This window comes from Notolepis coatsorum, assembly GCF_963971535.1.
Source record: "Notolepis coatsorum genome assembly, chromosome: 9".
In the NCBI taxonomy this organism is placed as follows: Eukaryota; Metazoa; Chordata; class Actinopteri; order Aulopiformes; family Paralepididae; genus Notolepis; species Notolepis coatsorum.
In genome coordinates, this window is record NC_140173.1 from 150,060,415 (window position 1) to 150,083,066 (window position 22,652).

The following is a 22,652-nucleotide window of genomic DNA, read 5'->3' on the forward strand; positions in this document are numbered from 1 at the left end:
CTAATGTAGTTTCCTCCCCCTCAAATGTATATAGTTTCTGTTAGGATCTCTGGTAAACAGTACTGTATATTTGCATATCTTGTATGTCATAAATGTAACAGTACTGTATATCTGTATGTCGTAAATGTCATGATATATATCTGTATATTGTGTATGTCATAAATGTCATGATGAATTGAAAATGGGGGACCCTGATGTAAACAAGACGAAAGTCTTTCTCTGGTCTGCATTGATTGAAAACTTTATTAACAGATTGCAGAATGGGTACAGTACAGTACAGCTCAATACATACAATTGTTAAGGGGATGCAGACCAGAGAAAGACTTTCGTCTTGTTTACATCAGGGTCCCCCATTTTCAATTCATCATAAGGATAAGCTGTACTGTATTGTACCCATTCTGCAATCTGCTAATAAAATGTTCAATCAATCAATCAATCAAACAATTGTGTATATTTTCCCTAACGCACTTTCACTTCCGCTATCTGATTGACCACTGACGTTTCTCTCAGCGCCAATCACGTTCTGCCTCTAACAGCCTGCTAGCTAGCTAACGCCTAGTTCTATCACTGGTTAAGCTTGGCGACTCTTTTGAAGTTGGTTAAGGTTAGAGTTTGGAATCAGGGCTGGTGTTCTATCGCCCTGCTCTAAACCAAACTCTAACCTTAACCAACTTCGAAAGAGTCGCCAAGCTTAACCAGTGATAGAATTAGGCGTAACGCGATTGCCGCTGAGAGAAATGTCAGTGGCCAATCAGATCGCGGAACCCGAATGCGGAACTGAAAGTGCGTTGGGTAAAATATTTACGTGTCCGGCGGCGTGTAGTCTTTTACCAACGCACTTTCAGTTTTCCGCGATCTGATTGGCCACTGACGTTTATGGTTGCGCCAATCGTGTGATGGCAAGTTCTTTCGCCGGTTAAGCTTAGGCACTCTTTCGAAGTTGGTTAAGGTTAGAGTTTGTCTTAGAGCAGGGCGATAGAACGCCAGCCCTGATTCCAAACTCTAACCTTAACCAACTTCGAAAGAGTCACCTAAGCTTAACCATTGATAATAAACTAGGCGTTAGGTAGGTTGCTGCTGGTCGAGGCGGAAATGGGCAAAGACACAGCTCGTCACGCGATTGGGCGCACATGTCACATGACCAGAAACGTCAGTGGCCAATCAGATCGCACCAGAAACGTCCGTGGCCAATCAGATCGCAGAACGCGAACGCGGAACTGGAAATGTATTGGGGAAAGAATAGACGGACAACAAAACAAGCGCGCTCTGTAATCCCGCCTACCTTGTCATTCATTGGCTCAAAACTGCCTGACAAAACTGCCTGTCTATTCTCGGAACCAATTGAACACAACCAGGAAGTAGAAGTCAACAACATTTTGACACAATTCGAGGAGCCAACGTGAGCCCAAAAAGAAAACTAATATCTAACCGCATTTAGATTTTTTTGTGTGAAGGTACTGCTATACAAATGCATTATATAATGTGTTATTTTTCGTCATAGGACAATTATGTTTAATTCGCTAGGTTTTAAAGCATTCGAGTGTCCGGCTCGTTAATAATAAGACTTCATCATAATAAGTACAAAGTTCACCAAAGGAACTTATAACAAATGGAGTTTGCGGATCGATCATGCTGCGTTGTGACGGTGTCAGAACAGTGTTTCTCTGCTCAACAGAAACCCATCAGCTGCAGCGGAGTCATCCTAAACGCCCAAACTGTAACAGTGATCTGCAACGGTCTGTTGTTTTCTCGTTTTATGAACGATAATAATAAACAGTCACTCAGTGCGGACCACCGGTATATATTACCGCAAATGTTCAGTGACAAACTCGATATCAACATACATTTCTCTGAAGTACCGCGAGATCTAGACACCAACCAGTGCGCATGCGCCGTTTCCCAGAGCAACAACACGACGCATCATCATCATCATCATCAACACCATCAAACCCCAGCCCAGCTGCTGCTGCTGGTCAACTGTCTGGAGTTCCAAGAGGCGTTCGCGAAACTCTTCCAAGAGTCGGACAAATGGAGCTTCTACGGCGGCGAGGAGGACGACCAGGACTTACTGAGAGACGCCCAGTTCCTCAGCTGGTTCGCTGTGCTCCAGGTGCCGGGTCTGACCGCCTCAAACCTGGGGGACACTGTACCCTGGGCGGACGGCTCCTCCCTGCGTAAAGGATGCCCGGTGTTCGCGTGCGGCTCTCCTTTCGGCGCCCTGTGCCCGGATCTCTTCATGGGCACCCTGAGCAAGGGCATCGTCAGCAACCTGGCCGGCGAGGACAACGCCATCATACTCACTGACGCCCGGTGCCTGCCAGGTATTATTGGACAAATCACATGTTCAACCCCCTTACATTCTTCCTTAGTGTAATATCCCTTTACTTCAGGACGAGCACAGGAGCTAGCCCTATCAAACGACTCATGAACACACACACACACCTCTTAAAAAAACTCTTGAATAATAATAATAATAATAATAATAATAATAATAATAATAATAATAATAATAATATTAATAATAATAATAATAATAAACTTTATTTGTATAGCACCTTTCATACAGAAACTGCAGCTCAAAGTGCTTCACAACAGGGCGGCTGAGTGGCGCAGTGGGCAAGGCGCTCGCCACTAACGCAGGAGATGCTGGTATCGAGCCCAGCTCTCGGCGTTGCTACCGGCTTGGCCGGCCGTCATACTAACACAATTGGCAAGTGTTAGAGAGTAGGGAAAGCCGGTGGGTGGGGATTGGAAGTTGTGGACAGCGACTCCTACAGGTCGGTTGGGTGACGCCGGTGCGGCGGAAGCAGGAAGTAGCGGGGGCAGCGTGAGCCTCCCACGCGTTACTCCTCGCCGCTGAGAGATCGAGCTGCTGCGGTGAAAAGATGCGACAGGCTGCCTCCTCGTGTACCGGAGGGGACACGTGATGCAAGGCTTCTATCCTCACTACAGCCGACCAGTGGGAGGCATAGTCTAGCAACGTTCGAGACAGGGGAGGGGAGAATTGGAAATTGGAAATTGGGATGGGAGAAGAAATAGAAAATGAGAAAAAGTGGATAAAAAAAAAGTGCTTCACACAACAGAAAAAAGACACAGAGACACAAAGAAAATGAGCACATAAAGTGCAGACATATAAAATCACAGTTTTTCACATTAGGATCTAACATCCCAACAGGCCACCTTGTTTATGGTTTGATTCAGTTTTAAATAGACAATAACAAAAGGAGCAAGATAAAATAGACAGAGTAAAATAGTGCAATAGTGCAGTGCAATAAAATTGTAGAATAGAATAGATCAAATGAATCAAATACATTTGGGGGGAATTGCCCCCATGGTGGGCTTTACAAGTCAACATATACACACAAGACACACGCACGTGCACTGCCAAGTGGAGGTCAGGTACCCTTGGGAGCCCGCCCACCCAAGTGGAGGTCAGGTAACATTGACCTTTGACCCCTTTGGCTACATAGAGAGTCATATACTCCCGTCGTTTACCCTCGCTTCATTGCCCACACCTCGAGTGCTCTAACCCTAACCATAATATACATTTTCTTTTTTTTTTACGCTAGACACTTTCTGTAGAAATGGACTATTTTATTTGATCTGACCTCATTTTGATATTATTTTATTTTATCGTACTACTACTTATTGTTATTGGACACACACGCAAACACACACACACATGCACCCTGTACTGCACCTTATCATGCACATATACACTATACGCAATACACTTTATGTTAATAATTGACTATTCTATCTTACCTCATTTTATATTTTATTTTATCTTACTACTACTACTTATTGTTACCATTCTTGTATTCATTCATTGATGTCTCTTAATTGTGCACCGTTGAGTCTGAGCTCGAAACACAATAATTTCATTACCTGCAATGCCCCTGTATTGTTGTGTATTTGACAAATAATAATAATAATAACTTTATTTGTATAGCACTTTTCATACAGAAGTTGCAGTTCAAAGTGCTTCACAGCAGTAAAAAATAATACAGGCATAAGCGAGCATAAAAAAGATAGAGAGGTATAGCAAGGTAAGGTAAATCACAGTGTTTCACATTAGGATCTAGCATCCCAATAGGCCTCTCTGTTTACGGTTTCATTCAGTAATACACATAATAAAATAGAATAGATGAGTAAAAAAGTGTAGTTTGATTCAGTTTAGAAATAGGCAAAAAATTATAAAATAGAACGGACAGTAAAAAGTGTGATACAATAGTTCAATACAAATATAACAGAGCAGTGCATCGCTCTTAACACTTTGAGTTTCTTTACAAAGTACAGTTCTAAATTACAACAGAGCAGCGCTCTTAAAATGACAGTGCATAGGAGGTAGTGAGGTAAAATGTGCATAGAACTGACATGAATTTGATAGGAAGTGTATAAAAGTAGGCAGGGTAAGAATAGTGCAGGTAAAAATAAAGAACTTGAACTTACGATAAACCAGCTTACTGGCATCAATTCTCTAGTGTACAGAGAGCATGTTTTGTCTGGAACAACTCTTTAGCATCCTTGGCCTCGGGGCTTAACTTCGCAGATCGTCTTCCGCTCTCTGTATCGAACTGAGACAGTGAGCACAGAATAAACTATATTTCCCCCCCTATCCATTGACTCAATCTCAATTTCTGTAAGCCCACCGGACTTGGTGTTGAATGTCGGCTATTGTATGTGTATTGGCTAGACACCATAACGATCCTAACGCAGACAGAAGCAGGAATAAAACGCTGTCAGACAGGATCCATGTTTCAAGGAAGCAACATTTCTTTTTGTGAAAGGTCACATATATATATATTCAGTGTTTCCCATTAATTACCTAGACTGTGGCGGCCCGCTAATTTGTCCCGCCACAGTTGTATAATGAACCGAAAATAATTGTTTAATAATTTCTTTTTAATTTCTTTTATATTTTTAAATATAAAGTTTGCCAATAGGGATGTATCAGTGGTAGTAGTCGTAATAGTAATCCAGTATATATTTTTATTTTCAAAAAAATAAAACGCAGGTAACCACTTTTGCTTAATTTCTTTGATGGCTCAAATGTATGCTCGAGTCTAGTCTAGTCGATTTTGTGTTTTGAGCACAAAGTTCATCATAGATCTAGCCTCTTTATTTTGCTTTCAAAGTGCACCAGATTGATGCATTTAACTTTAAAATGTACCAAAAACTAAAATTCTTTGATTGCTAGCTATTTCTTGTGATTCAATCTTTTTCTTGTGCTGCTGTTTTACATTTTCTGTTTATACTATATTTTTTTAACTGTTTTATTTTAATTGGATTTTTATTCAGTATTTTATTTGATTATTATTAATAATAAAACAATTATGTTTTAACCCTGTAGCACTTTGGGATCCTAGTGAACGAAAAAGTGCACTACAAATACGATTTATTATTAATAATAATAATAATAATAAACTTTATTTGTATAGCACCTTTAGATGAAGGAATGGGTACAATAGGAGACACGCCTCCAGTTTTTCAAACGTTTTTGACACGCCTCAGCTTCTGAGCTGAAGGCGTGTTTTTGCGGACCTCCCAAACTTTCAAACTTTTTAGATGAAGGAATGGGTACAATAGGAGACACGCCTCCAGTTTTTCAAAAGTTTTTGACACGCCTCAGCTTCTGAGCTGAAGGCGTGTTTTTGCGGACCTCCCAAACTTTCAAACTTCTTAGATGAAGGAATGGGTACAATAGGAGACACGCCTGCAGTTTTTCAAAAGTTTTTGACACGCCTCAGCTTCTGAGCTGAAGGCGTGTTTTTGCGGACCTCCCAAACTTTCAAACTTTAGACTGTTTTCTTTATACGTTTTTCTTTTTCTTTCTTTCTACCACAAGACGCGGCCACTGATGGGTCCATGGGACTTGGATAAGTCCTGTGGACCCAACTCTGGCCACTGACCACATGAGCGAACGGGTACATACGCACACAATACACGGCCACTGATGGATCCGTGGGACTTGGTAAAGCACTATGGACCCAACTATGACCACTGATAAAAACGTAACTACACTAGCATTATAAGACCTAAACATTGCTACCTACCATACAAGTGCATTGGTTTAGTGCACTTCCGGTTGCCACTGAGCGGAAATGTTTGTGCGGACCTGTTCTCCCAAACTGGTAAGCAAATGACTGTTTTTACGTTATTTTCATTTTTACGTTACTATTATTATTATTATTATTATTATTTTTTTTTTTAACATTGATCTTAACTGATCACTATGACTTTATTGCTTTTATCGTTATATATGCCTATAATTGTGTACAGCACTTTGAGCTACATGACATGTATGAAAGGTGCTTTATAAATACTTACTTACTTACTTACTTACTTACTTACCTTTCATACAGAAACTGCAGCTCAAAGTGCTTCACAACAGAAAAAAGACAGGCATAAAATGAGCACATAAAGTGCAGACACATAAAATCACAGTTTTTCACATTAGGATCTAACATCCAAACAGGCCACCTTGTTTATGGTTTGATTCAGTTTTAAATAGACTATAATAAAATTAGTAAGATAAAATAGTGCAATAGTGCAGTGCAATAAAATAGTAGAATAGAATAGATTAAAATAGTTCTGGATTACTGTTCAACAGTTCAAAGTCGTATTTACCTTCTCTGTTTGGTATCCACAGTTTAAAACTTGACAGTCTTCCCTCCTGTTTTATACCCACTTTGACCCTTCGAACCTCCCACTCAGGGCAAACCTCCCACTCAGGGCAAACCTCCCACTCAGGGCAAACCTCCCACTCAGGGCAAACCTCCCACTCAGGGCAAACCTCCCACTCAGGGCAAACCTCCCTCTCAGGGCAAACCTCCCACTCAGGGCAAACCTCCCACTCAGGGCAAACCTCCCTCTCAGGGCAAACCTCCCACTCAGGGCAAACCTCCCACTCAGGGCAAACCTCCCACTCAGGGCAAACCTCCCACTCAGGGCAAACCTCCCTCTCAGGGAAAACCTCCCTCTCAGGGCGCAGTTCCCTCTCTCTGGGTGCAGTTCTAGGCCTGGGTCCTACACAGTTTTAAAGCCTGATTTATTATTAAAATAATCTTCCACAACAACACAGGCACAGAGGGTGGCGGGCTCTTCCTCCGCGATGAAGGCGAGCGGGCGGCGCTGGTCGGCCTGGTCGTGGCACCGCTGTGCTGGAAGGCCAATGAGTGGATCGGGTTGACCCTGGTGGCATCCCTGCAGACGGTCCTTCGGAACATCACGCGCTGCCTGGGCGACCGAGACCCACTGAGAGACGTCCACCTCCTCCGCCGAGGATCCACGGACCTCCGCCTCTCCGCTACCGGTATTTATTGTTTTATTGTGGATCCCCATTAGTCTACACCAGGGGTCAGCAACCTTTTTGACATGGAGTGCCTGTTTGAAATATAGTTGTAACTAGTGTGCCGCAACAATATTTCATGCATCGTAATTTTTTTTTCTCATAATCAGGTCTTTTTAATGATAATTTTTACATTATTACATCATTATTGTTATTGTTATTATTAACAATATTATTATGATGGTTGTATCAACCCTAAATCTGAGTTGGGGGGGGGGGAATGCAATGCAGACAAACAGCTGCATACAGTGCGACCATTTCACTCACATTTGCCCATTCATTTTTGGACACATCACACACCATTGGTGTGTGTACTGTACGTGTGCTGTCATAGCTCCACCTACAGGCCTAATGGAGAACACCAGGATGTGAATGGAGGGTGAATGTGAGGTATATCGTGTAAATAAGTTTTAATTGATCGCAAGACTACACTGTAAAAAAAAATATAATAATAAGTTACCAGAACTTAAAAATATTGAGTTCAGTTACTGTGCATTAAGGTTCAGTTTTCAAGCCATAATAAGTTAACAGAAAAATAAGTACACAACCACATTATTTCAACCTAATAAAAGTAAAACTATGTTTATTGTCATTGTTTTAAGAACACAAGTTGACTTGGTAATACTCACATTTTGAGTAAAAAAAATGGCTTTTAACATGTGCAATGTTCAATGAAATAGAAAAATAAATAATACAATTTGTTGATTAATCCCACTGGTCACAATGGTGACCGTAATAATGTTTTTGTTATAAGGCTCTGCAAATGTTACTGAATGATGTAGCAATGTATTTCTAGCTAAATTGAAATAATAAACAAATAAAGGGTCTCAATTAAATATGTGGTAGTAAAAAGAACCTGTGGGAGGATTTCAACAAGATAAATGCGACAACAGTGCAAAATATTTCACTATAATATTTCAAAGCAAAAAAAAAATATATATATATATATAATTATATTTTTTTTTATTTTTTTAATTTTTTTTAATGCTGCCCCCTGTGCCTATGCAAATGCCCCCGCATGCCTATGCAGGCACGCGTGCCTATGGTTGCCTACCCCTGGTCTACACTGAGGTGAGACTACTCTTCCTGGGGTCCAAACATTTAAAATACGAACAGACTTTTCTTTTTAAATAAAAATATAAAACCACAAACATTGAAGTACGACAAGAAAACATCACAACAAACAAAACAAGTGAATCAAAGCTCACTCAATATTCATAAGTCGGATATCACAATTCTCCAACCATAGAATACATATTCCATAATCAGTCCATAAGAACAAAACGGATACAATCGATTTTAACTCATAATATAGCATAACTTGTCTCAAGTCACCGATCACCTTTATATTTCCATACTAATTTCCATAATAAGTCGATGACCAAAATGTATCTTGTTATTTCTGAGCGCAGTTTTAACTTTTTTTTTTTTTAAACATAAATTTGTTCCATACCATAGTTATTAGGGGTGTAAAGGTACACGTATCCATACCGAACCGAACCGTTTCAGTGTGTACCGTACCGTACCGTACGGCTGTGTAGTGTACCGAATGAATACAACGGTATGTTAACCACTAACGACTGCCCACCGGGGGCTGTTTTTCTTTAAAAAATCTAATATAATTATTAGAATTTTTTTCTATTATTAATTTCAATATTCGTTGACAGCCCTACAAGTACAATTAGTTACTGCACACTACATCACCCCTGAGTGGAACATGGAAAGCCAAACTTTCCCCCACTGTACCGAAAACCCGTACCGAACCGTGACTTCAAAACCGAGGTGCGTAGGCCTACCGTACCGTGGTTTTTGTTTACGTTACACCCCTAATAGTTATATTTCTCCGGTACAGGTATAGCCCCCGCCCCCGCCGCCGTCATGGAGACGTACCCCACGGTGGCGCTGGTGGACAGCGGGCAGTTCTGGGGCTCCGGGGTGGTCGTCGGGCCTCGCCTGGTTCTGACCTGCCGGCACGTCGTCTGTGGAAAGGCATCCGTCGCTCTGATGTTCTACCACAAGGACAGGTCCGCACCTGCCTTCATCACTCACTCACTCACTCACTATTATTATTAAACTATTATGTAATGTTATTACACTATTAAAACAATATTTTTTTTATCTACTTTTTCCTCCCCATTTTTCTATTTTTCTCCCATCCCAATTTTCGTATTATCAAATTCTCCCCTCCCCTGTCTCGAACGTTGCTAGGCCACGCCTCCCACAAGCCGGCTGCAATGTGGACCACGCCTTGCATCACGTGTCCCCTCCGGTACACGAGGAGGCAGCCGTCGCATCTTTTCACCTGCGCAGCTCGATCTCTCAGCGGCGAGGGGTAACGCGTGGGAGGCTCACGCTGCCCCCGACACTTCCTGATTCTACTGCGCAGGCGCACCAACCGACCTGTAGGAGTCGCTGTCCACAACGTCCGATCCCCACCCACCAGCTTCCCACCCCCTAATACTGCCAATTGTGTTAGTATGAACGACCAGCCAAGTCGGTAGCAACGCAGAGAGCTGGGCTCGAACCCAGCATCTCCTGCGTTAGTGGCCAGCGCCTTGCCCACTGTGTCACTTAGCCGCGCCTATTAAAACAATATTTACCATCAACATTACCTTAAACTATTGCTCATATTGTGATTTTTTTTATATGCAGTCGATTACTTGGTAGCAGAGTACATACTAGTAAAAGAGGGTAACCTCATGTATTCTGTTCTCACAGGTTCCACCATGTAGTCGGCGATGTGTTGTTTTCCACAAAGGCGTCTTCTCCCTACGACGTGGCCGTGGTGCAGCTGAGAGACGCCCCCCCTGAGGCCGCGGTGCCAAGGCTGGCACAGACCTTCCAACCAGGTAGGAACCACTGTCCCAAGGCTGGCAGAGACCTTCCAACCAGGTAGGAACCACTGTCCCAAGGCTGGCAGAGACCTTCCAACCAGGTAGGAACCACAAAGACCTTCCAACCAGGTAGGAACCACTGTCCTGAAGAAACAAAGACCTTCCAACCAGGTAGGAACCACTGTCCTGAAGAAACAAATACCTCCCAACCAGGTAGGAACCAGTGTCCTGAAGAAACAAAGACCTTCCAACCAGGTAGGAACCAGTGTCCTGAGGAAACAAAGACCTTCCAACCAGGTAGGAACCACTGTCCTGAGGAAACAAAGACCTTCCAACCAGGTAGGAACCACTGTCCTGAAGAAACAAATACCTCCCAACCAGGTAGGAACCAGTGTCCTGAGGAAACAAAGACCTTCCAACCAGGTAGGAACCACTGTCCTGAGGAAACAAAGACCTTCCAACCAGGTAGGAACCACTGTCCTGAAGAAACAAATACCTCCCAACCAGGTAGGAACCACTGTCCTGAAGAAACTAGGACCTTCCAACCAGGTAGGAACCACTGTCCTGAAGAAACAAAGACCTTCCAACCAGGTAGGAACCAGTGTCCTGAAGAAACAAAGACCTTCCAACCAGGTAGGAACCACTGTCCTGAAGAAACAAAGACCTTCCAACCAGGTAGGAACCAGTGTCCTGAAGAAACAAAGACCTTCCAACCAGGTAGGAACCAGTGTCCTGAAGAAACAAAGACCTTCCAACCAGGTAGGAACCACTGTCCTGAGGAAACAAAGACCTCCCAACCAGGTAGGAACCAGTGTCCTGAAGAAACAAATACCTCCCAACCAGGTAGGAACCACTGTCCTGAGGAAACAAAGACCTTCCAACCAGGTAGGAACCAGTGTCCTGAAGAAACAAATATCTCCCAACCAGGTAGGAACCAGTGTCCTGAAGAAACAAATACCTCCCAACCAGGTAGGAACCACTGTCCTGAGGAAACAAAGACCTTCCAACCAGGTAGGAACCAGTGTCCTGAAGAAACAAATACCTCCCAACCAGGTAGGAACCACTGTCCTGAGGAAACAAAGACCTTCCAACCAGGTAGGAACCAGTGTCCTGAAGAAACAAATACCTCCCAACCAGGTAGGAACCACTGTCCTGAGGAAACAAAGACCTCCCAACCAGGTAGGAACCAATGTCCTGAGGAAACAAATACCTCCCAACCAGGTAGGAACCACTGTCCTGAAGAAACTAGGACCTTGCAGAGCAGACGGTTTCTCACGGGGCGACCGTGGCTCAGGAGGTAGAGCGGTCGTCTGGTAATCGGAACGTTCCCAGTTTTGATTCCGGCTCAAAGTGTCCTCGAGCGAGACATTAATAATAACTGCCCCTGATGATGAGCAGGTCGGCACCTGTGAGGCCGTCGTGAATGTGAAGGCACACGCGATTTGATTAAATGCGCTTTATAAATGCAGTCCATTCTCTCCATGTGTGTAAATCAGTTTACAAAGTGTTTCTCACAGGTTATTAGTGGTGGTGGCAGCTGGCCGGGGGCGGGGGTGGGGGGCAGGATACAGAATACATCTGAGGGGTGGAAAAGAGTAAAGATACTAATAAAATTCAGAAAATTCAAATTGTAATTCCGGATTTGTTTTGGCAGTCTGAGTTGTATGTTGAGTTTTTTTTTGTGGAGGACATCTTCAGTTTTGCAGGATTTTTGGAGAAAGCATGCAGCACTTGAGACAAAACACACTATATCCTATATAATTGTATATGAATTCATCTTGTTTCTTTGTTTACATACATTGCGTACAGCTTGTGTTGTATTACGTTTTATTGTATTTTCTTTTTCTTGTGGCCATCTTGGTCTAGATGTCATAATTTGTCAAGTATACTGTATTATATTATATACGGTACTTATTGTTATGTGTCTTGTAAGCCCATAATGGGCTGGGCATACACCTGTATGTAAGACGCAAAAATAAAAAACATCAATCAATAAAAAGAAAAAGAAAAACACTTGTGTTTTATTTAAGCAAACTGACCTGATCTTAGGAGAGGTGTTGGTGTGGAGGAACCCCTTTGTCTGTCTTAACAATAGCTTGAATCTCACACCTAGAGAGACAATAATATCCCCAACCCCCCCCCCCCTTTGAAGAAGAAATCTTTATTCGTTGCAACGTAGTGACGCAGTGACACACATAGGAAACACACACATGCATTTTTTATTGGGGTGTGCCTCTTCTCTCTGCTTCCTCCAGGTGAGGACGGGCTGCTGGTGTCTCAGTGTCTCGGTGTCTCTGTCTCACAGTGTCTTCAGTGTCCCTGTGTCCCTGTGTCTCAGTAAATGGCTGCTTTTTTTATATAGCGCTTTTATCCAAAGCGCTTTACAATCTCTTCTTCTCTCTGCTTCCTGCAGGCGACGACGTGCTGGTGGTGGGCTACGGGGGGCTTGGTCGGAGCTGTGGCCCCTCCGTGACGAGCGGCGTTCTCTCCAACGCCATCAGCTTGGACGGCCGGACCGTCATGCTGCAGACCACCTGCGCAGTGCAGGCGGGCGCCAGCGGGGGCGCTGTGGTCCACGCTCACTCCGGAGAGCTGCTGGGTAAAGACGAGACCTACATGTAAAAAGCTACCGTCTTTGACCAGCGGGGGGCGCTGATTAACCACAGAAAACAGTGCAACATAATAGATGTGTTTGGGAAGGATCATCTACAGTACACACACCTCGGGTTACTTTCTCTGTCCTGCCGTACTTGAAACCTTAACCCTTTCACTGCCACACTACTACCAAATGGTTAACCCTTTCACTGCGACAATACGGAAGGTTAACCCTTTCACTGCCGCGAGACAGCATGTTAACCCTTTCACTACCACACTACAGAAGGTTCACCCTTTACTATCACACTGTGATAGTAAAGGGTTAACCTTCTGTAGTGTGGTAGTGAAAGGGTTCATCTTGGTCAATAATGTTTGTCGTGGCTTCCTTCATTGTCTTTCCATCAAGCCACTAGACGCCTCAAACAGACAGTTCTAACTCGTTTCTTTCCTTTAAATTACTCACCGTTTGGCGGCTAGGTGGTGCAGTGGGCAAGGCGCTCGCCACCAACGCAGGAGACGCTGGGTTCGAGCCCAGCTCTCGGCGTTGCTACCAGCTTGGCTGGTCGTTCATACTAATACAATTGGCAGTATTAGGGGGTGGGAAGCCGGTGGGTGGGGATCGGGCGTTGTGGACAGCGACTCCTACAGGTCGGTTGGTGCGCCTGTACAGCAGAATCAGGAAGTAACGGGGGCAGCGTGAGCCTCCCACGCGTTACTCCTTGCCACTGAGAGATCGTGCTGTGCAGGTGAAAAGATGCGACGGCTGCTTCCTCGTGTACCGGAGGGGACACGTGATGCAAGGCTTCGTCCACATTGCAGCCGACCAGTGGGAGGCATGGTCTAGCAACGTTCGAGACAGGGGAGGGGAGAATTGGACAATACGAAATTGGGGACGGGAGAAAAATTTTAAAATGGGGAGAAAAAGTAGATAAAAAAATAACAATTACTCACAGTTTGAAGTGTCGCTTGGCCTCCGATGGTTTCGATGATGTCGCGATGTGTTTGCTCAAAATAAAATAACAAACTTTTGCACATGCAACAAAGAAAATAGGCCTTTACAATATTCAAAAGAAATAGGCAAAACTCAAAGAAAATAACAAACAACTTAGGTATTCTTTCTTTCTTGATAATGCTTATCGCTGCTGTCGGGACAAAACCTCATAACTCCAAAAACCCAACTTTTCAGCAGATGAAAAAAACGAACACAGATTTGAGGGTGAATAGAGTTAGGAGGTTTAGACAGATGATCGGTTTAATGCTTTCCCATTGTTTAAACTTTGTAAAACCCACACACACACATGGAGGATGATCTACGGAGTTGATTTATATAAAAAAAATATATAAAAAAATGGAGTTATGAGGTTTTGTCCCGCCAGCAGCGTTATGTAACTTCATAATTTAAAGGGTACTTGTACTTGTGACTGAATTCGGTCGTTAAAGAACCCAGGGCGCCTATCGTAAAGAGTAGGGGGTTCCCCGACGTTCCTGGCCAGATTCCCAATCACGTCTCTGACATCAAGGCCACCTAATCATCCCTTCCCCTTAATTGACTGATATCAATCCCTGTCTCCTGAGCCGTTCAGCCATTGTGTAGTGTGATGTGTGCCTGGTGCCAGTGTATGGTAGCCATTGAGCCTGCATAGCCCAAGGTTGGGTGCTACCAGTGGTGAGGAAGGAGGCAATTCCCACCCTACAAGTGCTTTGAGTGTCTAGAAAAACAGAAAAGCGCTATATAAATGCAATTAATTATTATTATTATTATTATTACTATTTGTGTGTACGGTATGATACGGTACGTGTAGTACGGTTAAAAACTGTTCCTCGACGGCGTCTCTCTCCACAGGTTGCCCATCGCTGTGGCTTTAGCGCAGGCGTCGTGGGATTTGTAGTCTTTTATAGTGCGTTGACCACAGACGTCACAATTAAGTGGCCTTTCTTATAAAAATCTAAATACTGGCTCTAACAATGTTGCTTATTTCTATTCCAGCCATCTTGGTCAATAATGTTGCTTATTGTTGTCCTTTATTGTCCTTAGTTGTAATTTGTTTGTCAATGTCTACTCTGAGTCCCCCCCCCGCGTGTTGCTTAATAACAGCGCAACAGTGCAAAAATGCTTCCGCTTTCGTCACCGCAGGCCACTACGGTAATGCGCCTTTCATTTTCCTTCGCCCAGCGCCCAGGTGCGTGCACCGGCGTGCTCGCGAGGTGCCCGCGCATGCGCATGAGATCCCGCCTTGGTTCGACACACACAGAACCAGAGCATTTAGACCTTTTACTGTGGTTCAACAGTTTTAGTAGCAGTGCACACAGGGACGTGCACAGGACTTTAGAGGGGCAGGTGCTCAAAGGCTGAAAAGGGCACAACACTTGTGTGTCTCTATTAAGCGAGCGCGCGTAGCGCGCGAGCACGATTTTTAAGGGCCCTTTTCGGGCGGGGGGCCCCCTTTTTATGCTTTTTGGGGGGTTTTGGTGATCAAATATTGAATATTGAACTATAATAATCAGTGCAGGAGCTCACTTATCCTTGAAAGACACTTTTATCACTGACTTAAAAGGCCCATACATCTCCATAAATGTTCAGGGGGGAGGGAATAAGTGCTTACCCTACAGACCCCAAGAAGTGCTGTATATTCTGTATTGTTTAATATAAATGCATTTTTTATTCCAATCCCGATTTGTATTTGAGATTCCCAAATCCCATCGGACTTGACTTCTTTGTGTCCCTCAATGAGTGTAATACCAGCATTCAACAGCGGTTTCTATCATGATCATCATCACCACCCACGCTATGCATAAAATATATAGGTCCGCGGAGAGGCATGCTGAGGAGGCCGTGCAAACTGCAATGGAATATGGGGCATCTCTCTCTCTTTACCTAATATTTTTATTCTATCCTGACATTTTTCAGTTGGAAGGGCAGTCTATATGCGTAACAGTAAAAAAAAAAAAAAAAAAAAAAGTATTTTTATTTTTTTTCAAAAAGGGCACTTTTTTGATGAGGCTCAAAAAGGCAGGTGCTCAGGCACCCCTTGGCCTCTATGTGTGCACGTGCCTGAGTGCACAGAACCAGAGCATTTAGACCTTTTACTGTGGTTCAACAGTTTTAGTAGCAGTGCACAGAACCAGAGCATTTAGACCTTTTACTGTGGTTCAACAGTTTTAGTAGCAGTGCACAGAACCAGAGCATTTAGACCTTTTACTGTGGTTCAACAGTAGTTCATACAAGACTTTCTTTGTAAAATGTGTCATAATGACTGTAGCATTTGTGTGTGTGTAACGTACACTGTAAAAAATAAAAAAAATTTCACAGGAAATTCACTATTATTTTACAGATTACTTTTGTTTTTCTACTTTAAGTGTAAATGCCATACAAATATAGTAAATTACCTTTTATCAAACTATTAACCATTAAATAAAGGTTGTAATTCCTTCATAGTTAAATACAGTAGAGGTTGCATACTTCATTATCTAAAGATGGTAAGTTAGAGTGTTGTGTTCACTCATAGTTAAAGACTGTAGAGGTTGAGTACTTCATTATCTAAAGATGGTAAGTTAGAGTGTTGTGTTCACTCATAGTTAAAGACAGTAGAGGTTGAGTACTTTATTATCTAAAGATGGTAAGTTAGTTAGAGTGTTGTGTTCATTCATAGTTAAAGACTGTAGAGGTTGAGTACTTCATTATCTAAAGATGGTAAGTTAGAGTGTTGTGTTCACTCATAGTTAAAGACTGTAGAGGTTGAGTACTTCATTATCTAAAGATGGTAAGTTAGAGTGTTGTGTTCACTCATAGTTAAAGACTGTAGAGGTTGAGTACTTCATTATCTAAACATGGTAAGTTAGTTAGAGTGTTGTGTTCAGTCAGACAGTAGACAAGTAGAGGTTGAGTACTTTATTATCTAAACATGGTTTGATTGATTGATTGAAAAGTTTATTAACAGATTGCAGAATGGGTACAGTACAGTACAGCTCAATACATACAATTGTTAAGGGGATGCAGACCAGAGAAAGACTTTCGTCTTGTTTACATCAGGGTCCCCCATTTTCAATTCATCATAACATATATGACATACATGACATACAGATAGACAGTACTGCTACATCTATACATTTATGACATATCAGATTTGCAAATACAGTACTGTTTGTGATACAAAAGTGTCCAGAAAAAGGAGTGTATATACATTTGGCGTAGAAACTGTACATTGGTGAGTTAGAGTGTTGTGTTCATTCATAGTTAAAGACAGCCGAGGTTGAGTAGTTTCTTCTGATATTCCATAGTAAAGTACACGTTAACGTTACAATGTGTTGTGTTCACAACACTGTTTAGTCTGACGACGCGTCGCGAAGTACACGTTAACGTTACAATGTGTTGTGTTCACAACACTGTTTAGTTAAAGACAGTCGAGGTTGAGTAGTTTCTTCTGATATTCCATAGTAAAGTACACGTTAACGTTACAATGTGTTGTGTTCACAACAGCGTTTAGTCGCCTCCGACGACGCGTCGCGATAATATACTATATTCGCGAAGTACATGTTAACGTTACAATCGTCGCGATAATATACTATATTCCATATCCATAGTAAATTACACGTTAACGTTACAATGTTGCGTTGTGTTCACTCATAGTTAAAGACAGTTGTGTTCACTCATAGTTAAAGACAGCCGAGGTTTCAAGTGATTCGTTGCAATGTACGCGGAAATGCCATAGCATTTGTCTAAGCGGGCCTGAAAAGAAAGGCGCTTTACCGTAGTGGCCTGCGGTGACGAAAGCGGGAGCATTTTGCACTGTTGCGCTGTTATTAAGCAACACGCCCCCCCCCCCCCCTCCGAGAGGGCAATGAAATGGCACTATTTTTCTTATTTTACTACACTTTTTATTCTATTTTGCACTGTAAATAGTTAAAATGTATAATAAATAATAAAGTTGTCCCCCGAAGAGGGGGGGGGGTGGATGGAGTGCCCTCAAAAAAAGACAAAAAAAATATATAATAATAATAACTAGACAATTCCGTGCGGGGGAAATTGTGAAAGTGTGGGTGACGCCTGTGCACCGCCGGCCAACGGGAGAGGGTCTCTCGCGAGTCTCTATGACAAACAAAAAAAACGTATTAAAAAAACTTATTTTTTTTAAATTTTGGGACTTTTCCGAGTTTACATTTTTTTTCAGACTTTTTCTAGTTTTATAAAATGTTCTGCCTTTTCCGAGTCTTTTAAATTTTTCAGACTTTTCCGAGTTTTTAAAATTTTTCTGACTTTTCTGAGTTTTTTAAATCTTTCAGACTTTTCCGATTTTATTATATTTTTCAAACTTTTCAGAGTTTTTAAAATTGTTCAGGCTTTTCCGAGTTTTTAAAAAATGTCTGACTTTTCCGAGTTTAAAGTTTTTTTCGGACTTTTCAGAGTTTTTAAAATTTTCCGGACTTTTCAGAGTTTTTTTTTTATTTTTCGGACTTCGCCAGGTCACCCACACTAATAATAATGTTGCTTCTTTCCATTCCAGGCATCGTGTCGAGCAACACCCGAGACTTCGCGGCCAAAGTGACCTACCCGCACCTCAACTTCAGCCTCCCGGCCACCGTCCTGCAGCCCGTGCTGCGGCGCTTCCACCAGACGGGGGACGTGGGGGCGTTCGGGGCCCTGGACGCCTCGCAGGAGGGACTGAGGAGGGTGTGGAGGCTGCAGTCCACTCCCAGCAAACTGTGACGGAACTGGGGACGCACACTGAGACAGACGCTGGTATCGGGATAACGACTCGATACCGGGGTCTAAAAGAGTTGGTATCGACGTTAATTGTAATTGCTAGGGCTGTACCGAATGTCATTTTTGAATGTCTGTTGTGTCATATTTTATGACATAATCCTACAAAATTATAAATTATTATAATTTTTTATAATTTTTCTAATATCCTCAAACTAAATCCTCAATTAGAATAAAGGGATTCATCTGATTAAATTAGTCTTTTAAAAAAAAATGTAATCAACTTTCTTTAATGAATATAACTCATCAGTTTCGTATAATATTAATGTAGCCTAATCTTTATCTGCAACTGTGAAGAAAAACCCCATTGGTTTAAACAGAATGATTAGACACATACAAATAAAATTATAAAGAATTATAATGTTGATTTAGAATTTGAATGTCAACATTATGAACAAAGCTTCGAACTATTATTACTAATATTTTAATTAATAATAATAATAAATAATAACTTAATAAAATTTGTAATGTTGATTTAGAATCCGGATGTCAACATTATGAACGAAGCTTCGAACTAGTCGGTACAGCCCTAGTATTTGCCCAATACTAAAATCTGATATTAACACTACGATTTCTTTGCACATTCGATTATATTAGATTCAAATGTATTGTCATCATACATCACAAGTACAGTACAATAAAAACTATTTGGCATCCAACCAGAGTGCAAATGTAACCGTAAAGTGCAATAGTAATATACAGTGTACAGGTGATTAAACTGGATATAAAATATATAGATTAGTACTACTGAGTAATAGTGCTAATCAGATGTATGTACAGAGTTGTTGCATATTGTATTAATATGTACATTTATAGAGGTATAAAGACACTATGATGGTAGTAAGTCATACTGGCCAGCGGTATAACTAGTACAAAGCCTGTTTGATTCCACGAATGGGAAAACGTTATATCGCAGTAATTTGTTGACGGTACTTGCTCAGAATCAGTATCGGTAACTCTTTTCTAGGAATCCCAACCGGAGCATGAGAGCAAAATGGCCGCTGTGTAAATATGGTCAATGGTATACACGCACTCTTAAAAAAACAACGTGTCATTTATTATAAGACTTGTGAGTTTCATTCGGACGGTTCAGGACCGCAGATAGAAATATATATTTTGCCAGTTTATGTTGTCAAACTGTTAATTGGTTTGTAACGGGACAATTTCTGCTTCCAATATCTCAACATTAAAACACTAGTGCTTTCGATTAGACTGGGATGACTCGCAGCTCATTGATGGACCAGATAGGCTACTTAAAAAGGGTGAACTATCCCTTTTTAGCAGAGGCTTTGCAGATGACGTAATCAGCAGAGCATCTCAGAAAGGACCCTGTTTTTACTGATTTAAAGAGGGAGCAACGACTCGAAATAGCTTATCTGCCAAGGAATAACTAATGTAATTCCCTAATGTTTTTAAAGTGCCTTGGTCATGAATTCATAATGCGAGTACTCCAGACAAGGAACCGTATAACTCTGTTTGACGTTTTCAGAGGAACAATGTTTTCAAGCTTTTATTATCTAAAGATGGTGAGTTAGAACGTTGTGTTCACTCATAGTTAAAGACAGTAGAGGTTGAGTACTTTATTATTTAAAGATGGTAAGTTAGAGTGTTGTGTTCACTCATAGTTAAAGACAGTAGAGGTTGAGTACTTTATTATCTAAAGATGGTAAGTTAGAGTGTTGTGTTCACTCATAGTTAAAGACAGTAGAGGTTGAGTACTTTATTATTTAAAGATGGTAAGTTAGAGTGTTGTGTTCACTCATAGTTAAAGACAGTAGAGGTTGAGTACTTTATTATCTAAAGATGGTAAGTTAGAGTGTTGTGTTCACTCATAGTTAAAGACGGTAGAGGTTGAGTACTTTCTGGTGTCACATTCACACTCCCAAGTGTGATAAATGTTACTGCAAATACACGGGCTGTCTGTCTGAACAGACTTATACGGTTCTTGAGTGCAAGGGTTCACTCCCACCAAGGAGGTGATGCGTTCACCTCATATTTGGCATATCTTGAAAATGTATCGCCTGATTGCCATCACATTTACTGTGAACATTCATGGCTCCTAACCGAGGACGCCTATTGATTTTGGTGACCCCATGACCTTTCCTCTAGTAACCCCATGACCTTTCCTCTAATGCCACCATCTGGTCAAATCTTTACATTTTAAAATGGTCTCATCTCCTGAGTCGTTAGTCATACAGTCACAAAAAGTGTCTAAAGAGGTGCGTCTCCTCCCTATTTAATTATAATAAAACAAAAAGATCCTTGTGCCCTAATGATGAGGACAATCGCTCAATGAAGGAAGCCAATGCCCTCGCCACACATCTATGCTACTCCGTTTATTCTGAGGACTGAGAAGAGGGAAGAGAGGAGGGTGGTGACACCTAGGAGGACCACCCTCAAGACTGAGCCTCATAGACAACTAGGCCTGTCCCCGACTAAGGACTTGAATAGTCGACTTTGATTGGCAGAAATGAGCCGATAGTCGACTAGTAGTCCACTACCCCCCCCCCCCCCCCCCCGAATGCAAAAAAACATGGTCTGTGGGTGGTGCTTAATATCTGAGGAAGGCTTCTTGTCCTCTGCGAAAGCATGCAATTGATCCACTGATGGATACATCTTGATATGTTTAGTGTTTTGAAATCCTCTTTCAGTGCCTCTGTGCCCGTTTTCTTAGGCAGTTAGCCTCGCTGGTATGCGTGCCATTAGCGTCAGCCACGCTTCTAGGCCTCTTAGCTTTTGGAAAGAATGATAAATCTTTTTTTTTATACATGTATATATTTATATATATATTTTTTTGCATTCGACTAAGAGGTTGGCAGTCGACTACGGCTCCTTTTGATCGATTACCGTAATTCCTCTAATAGTGACCGGTATTCAAATACAAGCCGGGTCTCTATTAATGGCCGGGTGCGCTCTTGAGCTAAGCAATTATAAGCCGGCCTCCTAATACAAGCCGGGTTACTAATATACTGAGCTGCATACTGAGCTAGTTACTTGATTTCACTTTGAAAACGTTGAAATGACCAGTGACCACCTGTAATTGCACTGTTTACTATTTCATACAGTACTTAGTTTCAATAAATGAACCCAGTACATTTTACTGGGTTCAAACTGACACAAAATGTTGATTTATTCATTATGATCCGTTTGAAAATTTGAAATATAGGCCTCCCTCTTATACAGGCCTCCTCCTAATACAAGCCTGGTACCCGCTACAGTTGAAACAAATACAAGCCGGGGTTACTATTAGAGGAATTACGGTAGTTGACTATTCGACTAATCGAGGTCAGCCCTATAGACAACACCATAAGGGCTAATGATGTCGGCCATATTGGATCACCTTTTTTCTACCTACTCCTCCTATAGGCTGTTCATCCGAATCTCACAAAATGTGCTCTGTGCGGCATATCGGGATCATTTAGTACTCGGACGGTTGACAGGCCAAGCCATATCACAACCGCCAAAACAAGAGGCCAAAGGTCAAAGTCATGTGATGTGTTATTTGTGAACGCTTTGTCCGATTCACACCAAACCTGGCAAATGTATTTCTCTCACAATATCGTGGAGGACTGTGAAGTCCTTTTCAAAAAGCTTGTACGACCTGTTGACTATTCTACACGTTCAAATGGACTGGTTGGTTCTCAGGGTTCCTCTAGTTTTCTCTTTCATTGTGTCTATATGTATAACCTCACAAGTTGAAATAACGGTTGGAATGAATGAATATCCTGCTGGTAATCAATATGTATTAGATAGTTAATTAGCCATGTAGGCACCTCTTGTGGAGCCTGGCGGAGGTCTTGCATTATTCTGGTGTTACACTGTGTTTAATTTCACTGAAAGAGCAACTACAAATTATTTAAGTATTTTTACGGTATAAAATGTTGCTGGGATAATTTAATTTGAATATTATGTGTTGGGGAGATTAAATAAATATTAAATATATGAAATTCTCAGTGTCTGTGTCTCTGTGTAGGTTTGGTTCCAACATTGGGGGGGACACAACCGTCGGTAGTGTGATAGATGAGACTCAGCAGCCGCCATCACCCCAATCATCACACACATAATAAACCTCTCCATAAAACAGGGACACGTCCCCAAGGACTTCAAAATTGCG

General features: G+C 42.0%; 1 protein-coding gene across 1 annotated transcript; it reads left to right on the forward strand.

The window, feature by feature from the left end:
* Nucleotides 1-1,372: 1,372 nt before the first annotated feature.
* Nucleotides 1,373-22,417, forward strand: tysnd1 (trypsin like peroxisomal matrix peptidase 1). Its single transcript, XM_084321502.1, has 6 exons — nt 1,373-2,321; nt 7,085-7,315; nt 9,204-9,375; nt 10,070-10,200; nt 12,599-12,784; nt 18,282-22,417. Exons 1-6 carry the CDS (start codon nt 1,610-1,612, stop codon nt 18,482-18,484), a joined length of 1,635 nt encoding a protein of 544 aa, XP_084177628.1. The 5' UTR covers nt 1,373-1,609; the 3' UTR covers nt 18,485-22,417.
* The last annotated feature ends 235 nt before the right edge of the window (nt 22,418-22,652 follow it).

Coding starts and splice junctions, on each gene's coding strand:
- tysnd1 (XM_084321502.1), top strand. CDS start 1,610: ATGGAGTTTGCGGATCGATCATGCTGCGTTGTGACGGTGTCAGAACAG. Junction 2,322..7,084: donor TGACGCCCGGTGCCTGCCAG/GTATTATTGGAC, acceptor ACAACAACACAG/GCACAGAGGGTGGCGGGCTC. Junction 9,376..10,069: donor ATGTTCTACCACAAGGACAG/GTCCGCACCTGC, acceptor CTGTTCTCACAG/GTTCCACCATGTAGTCGGCG.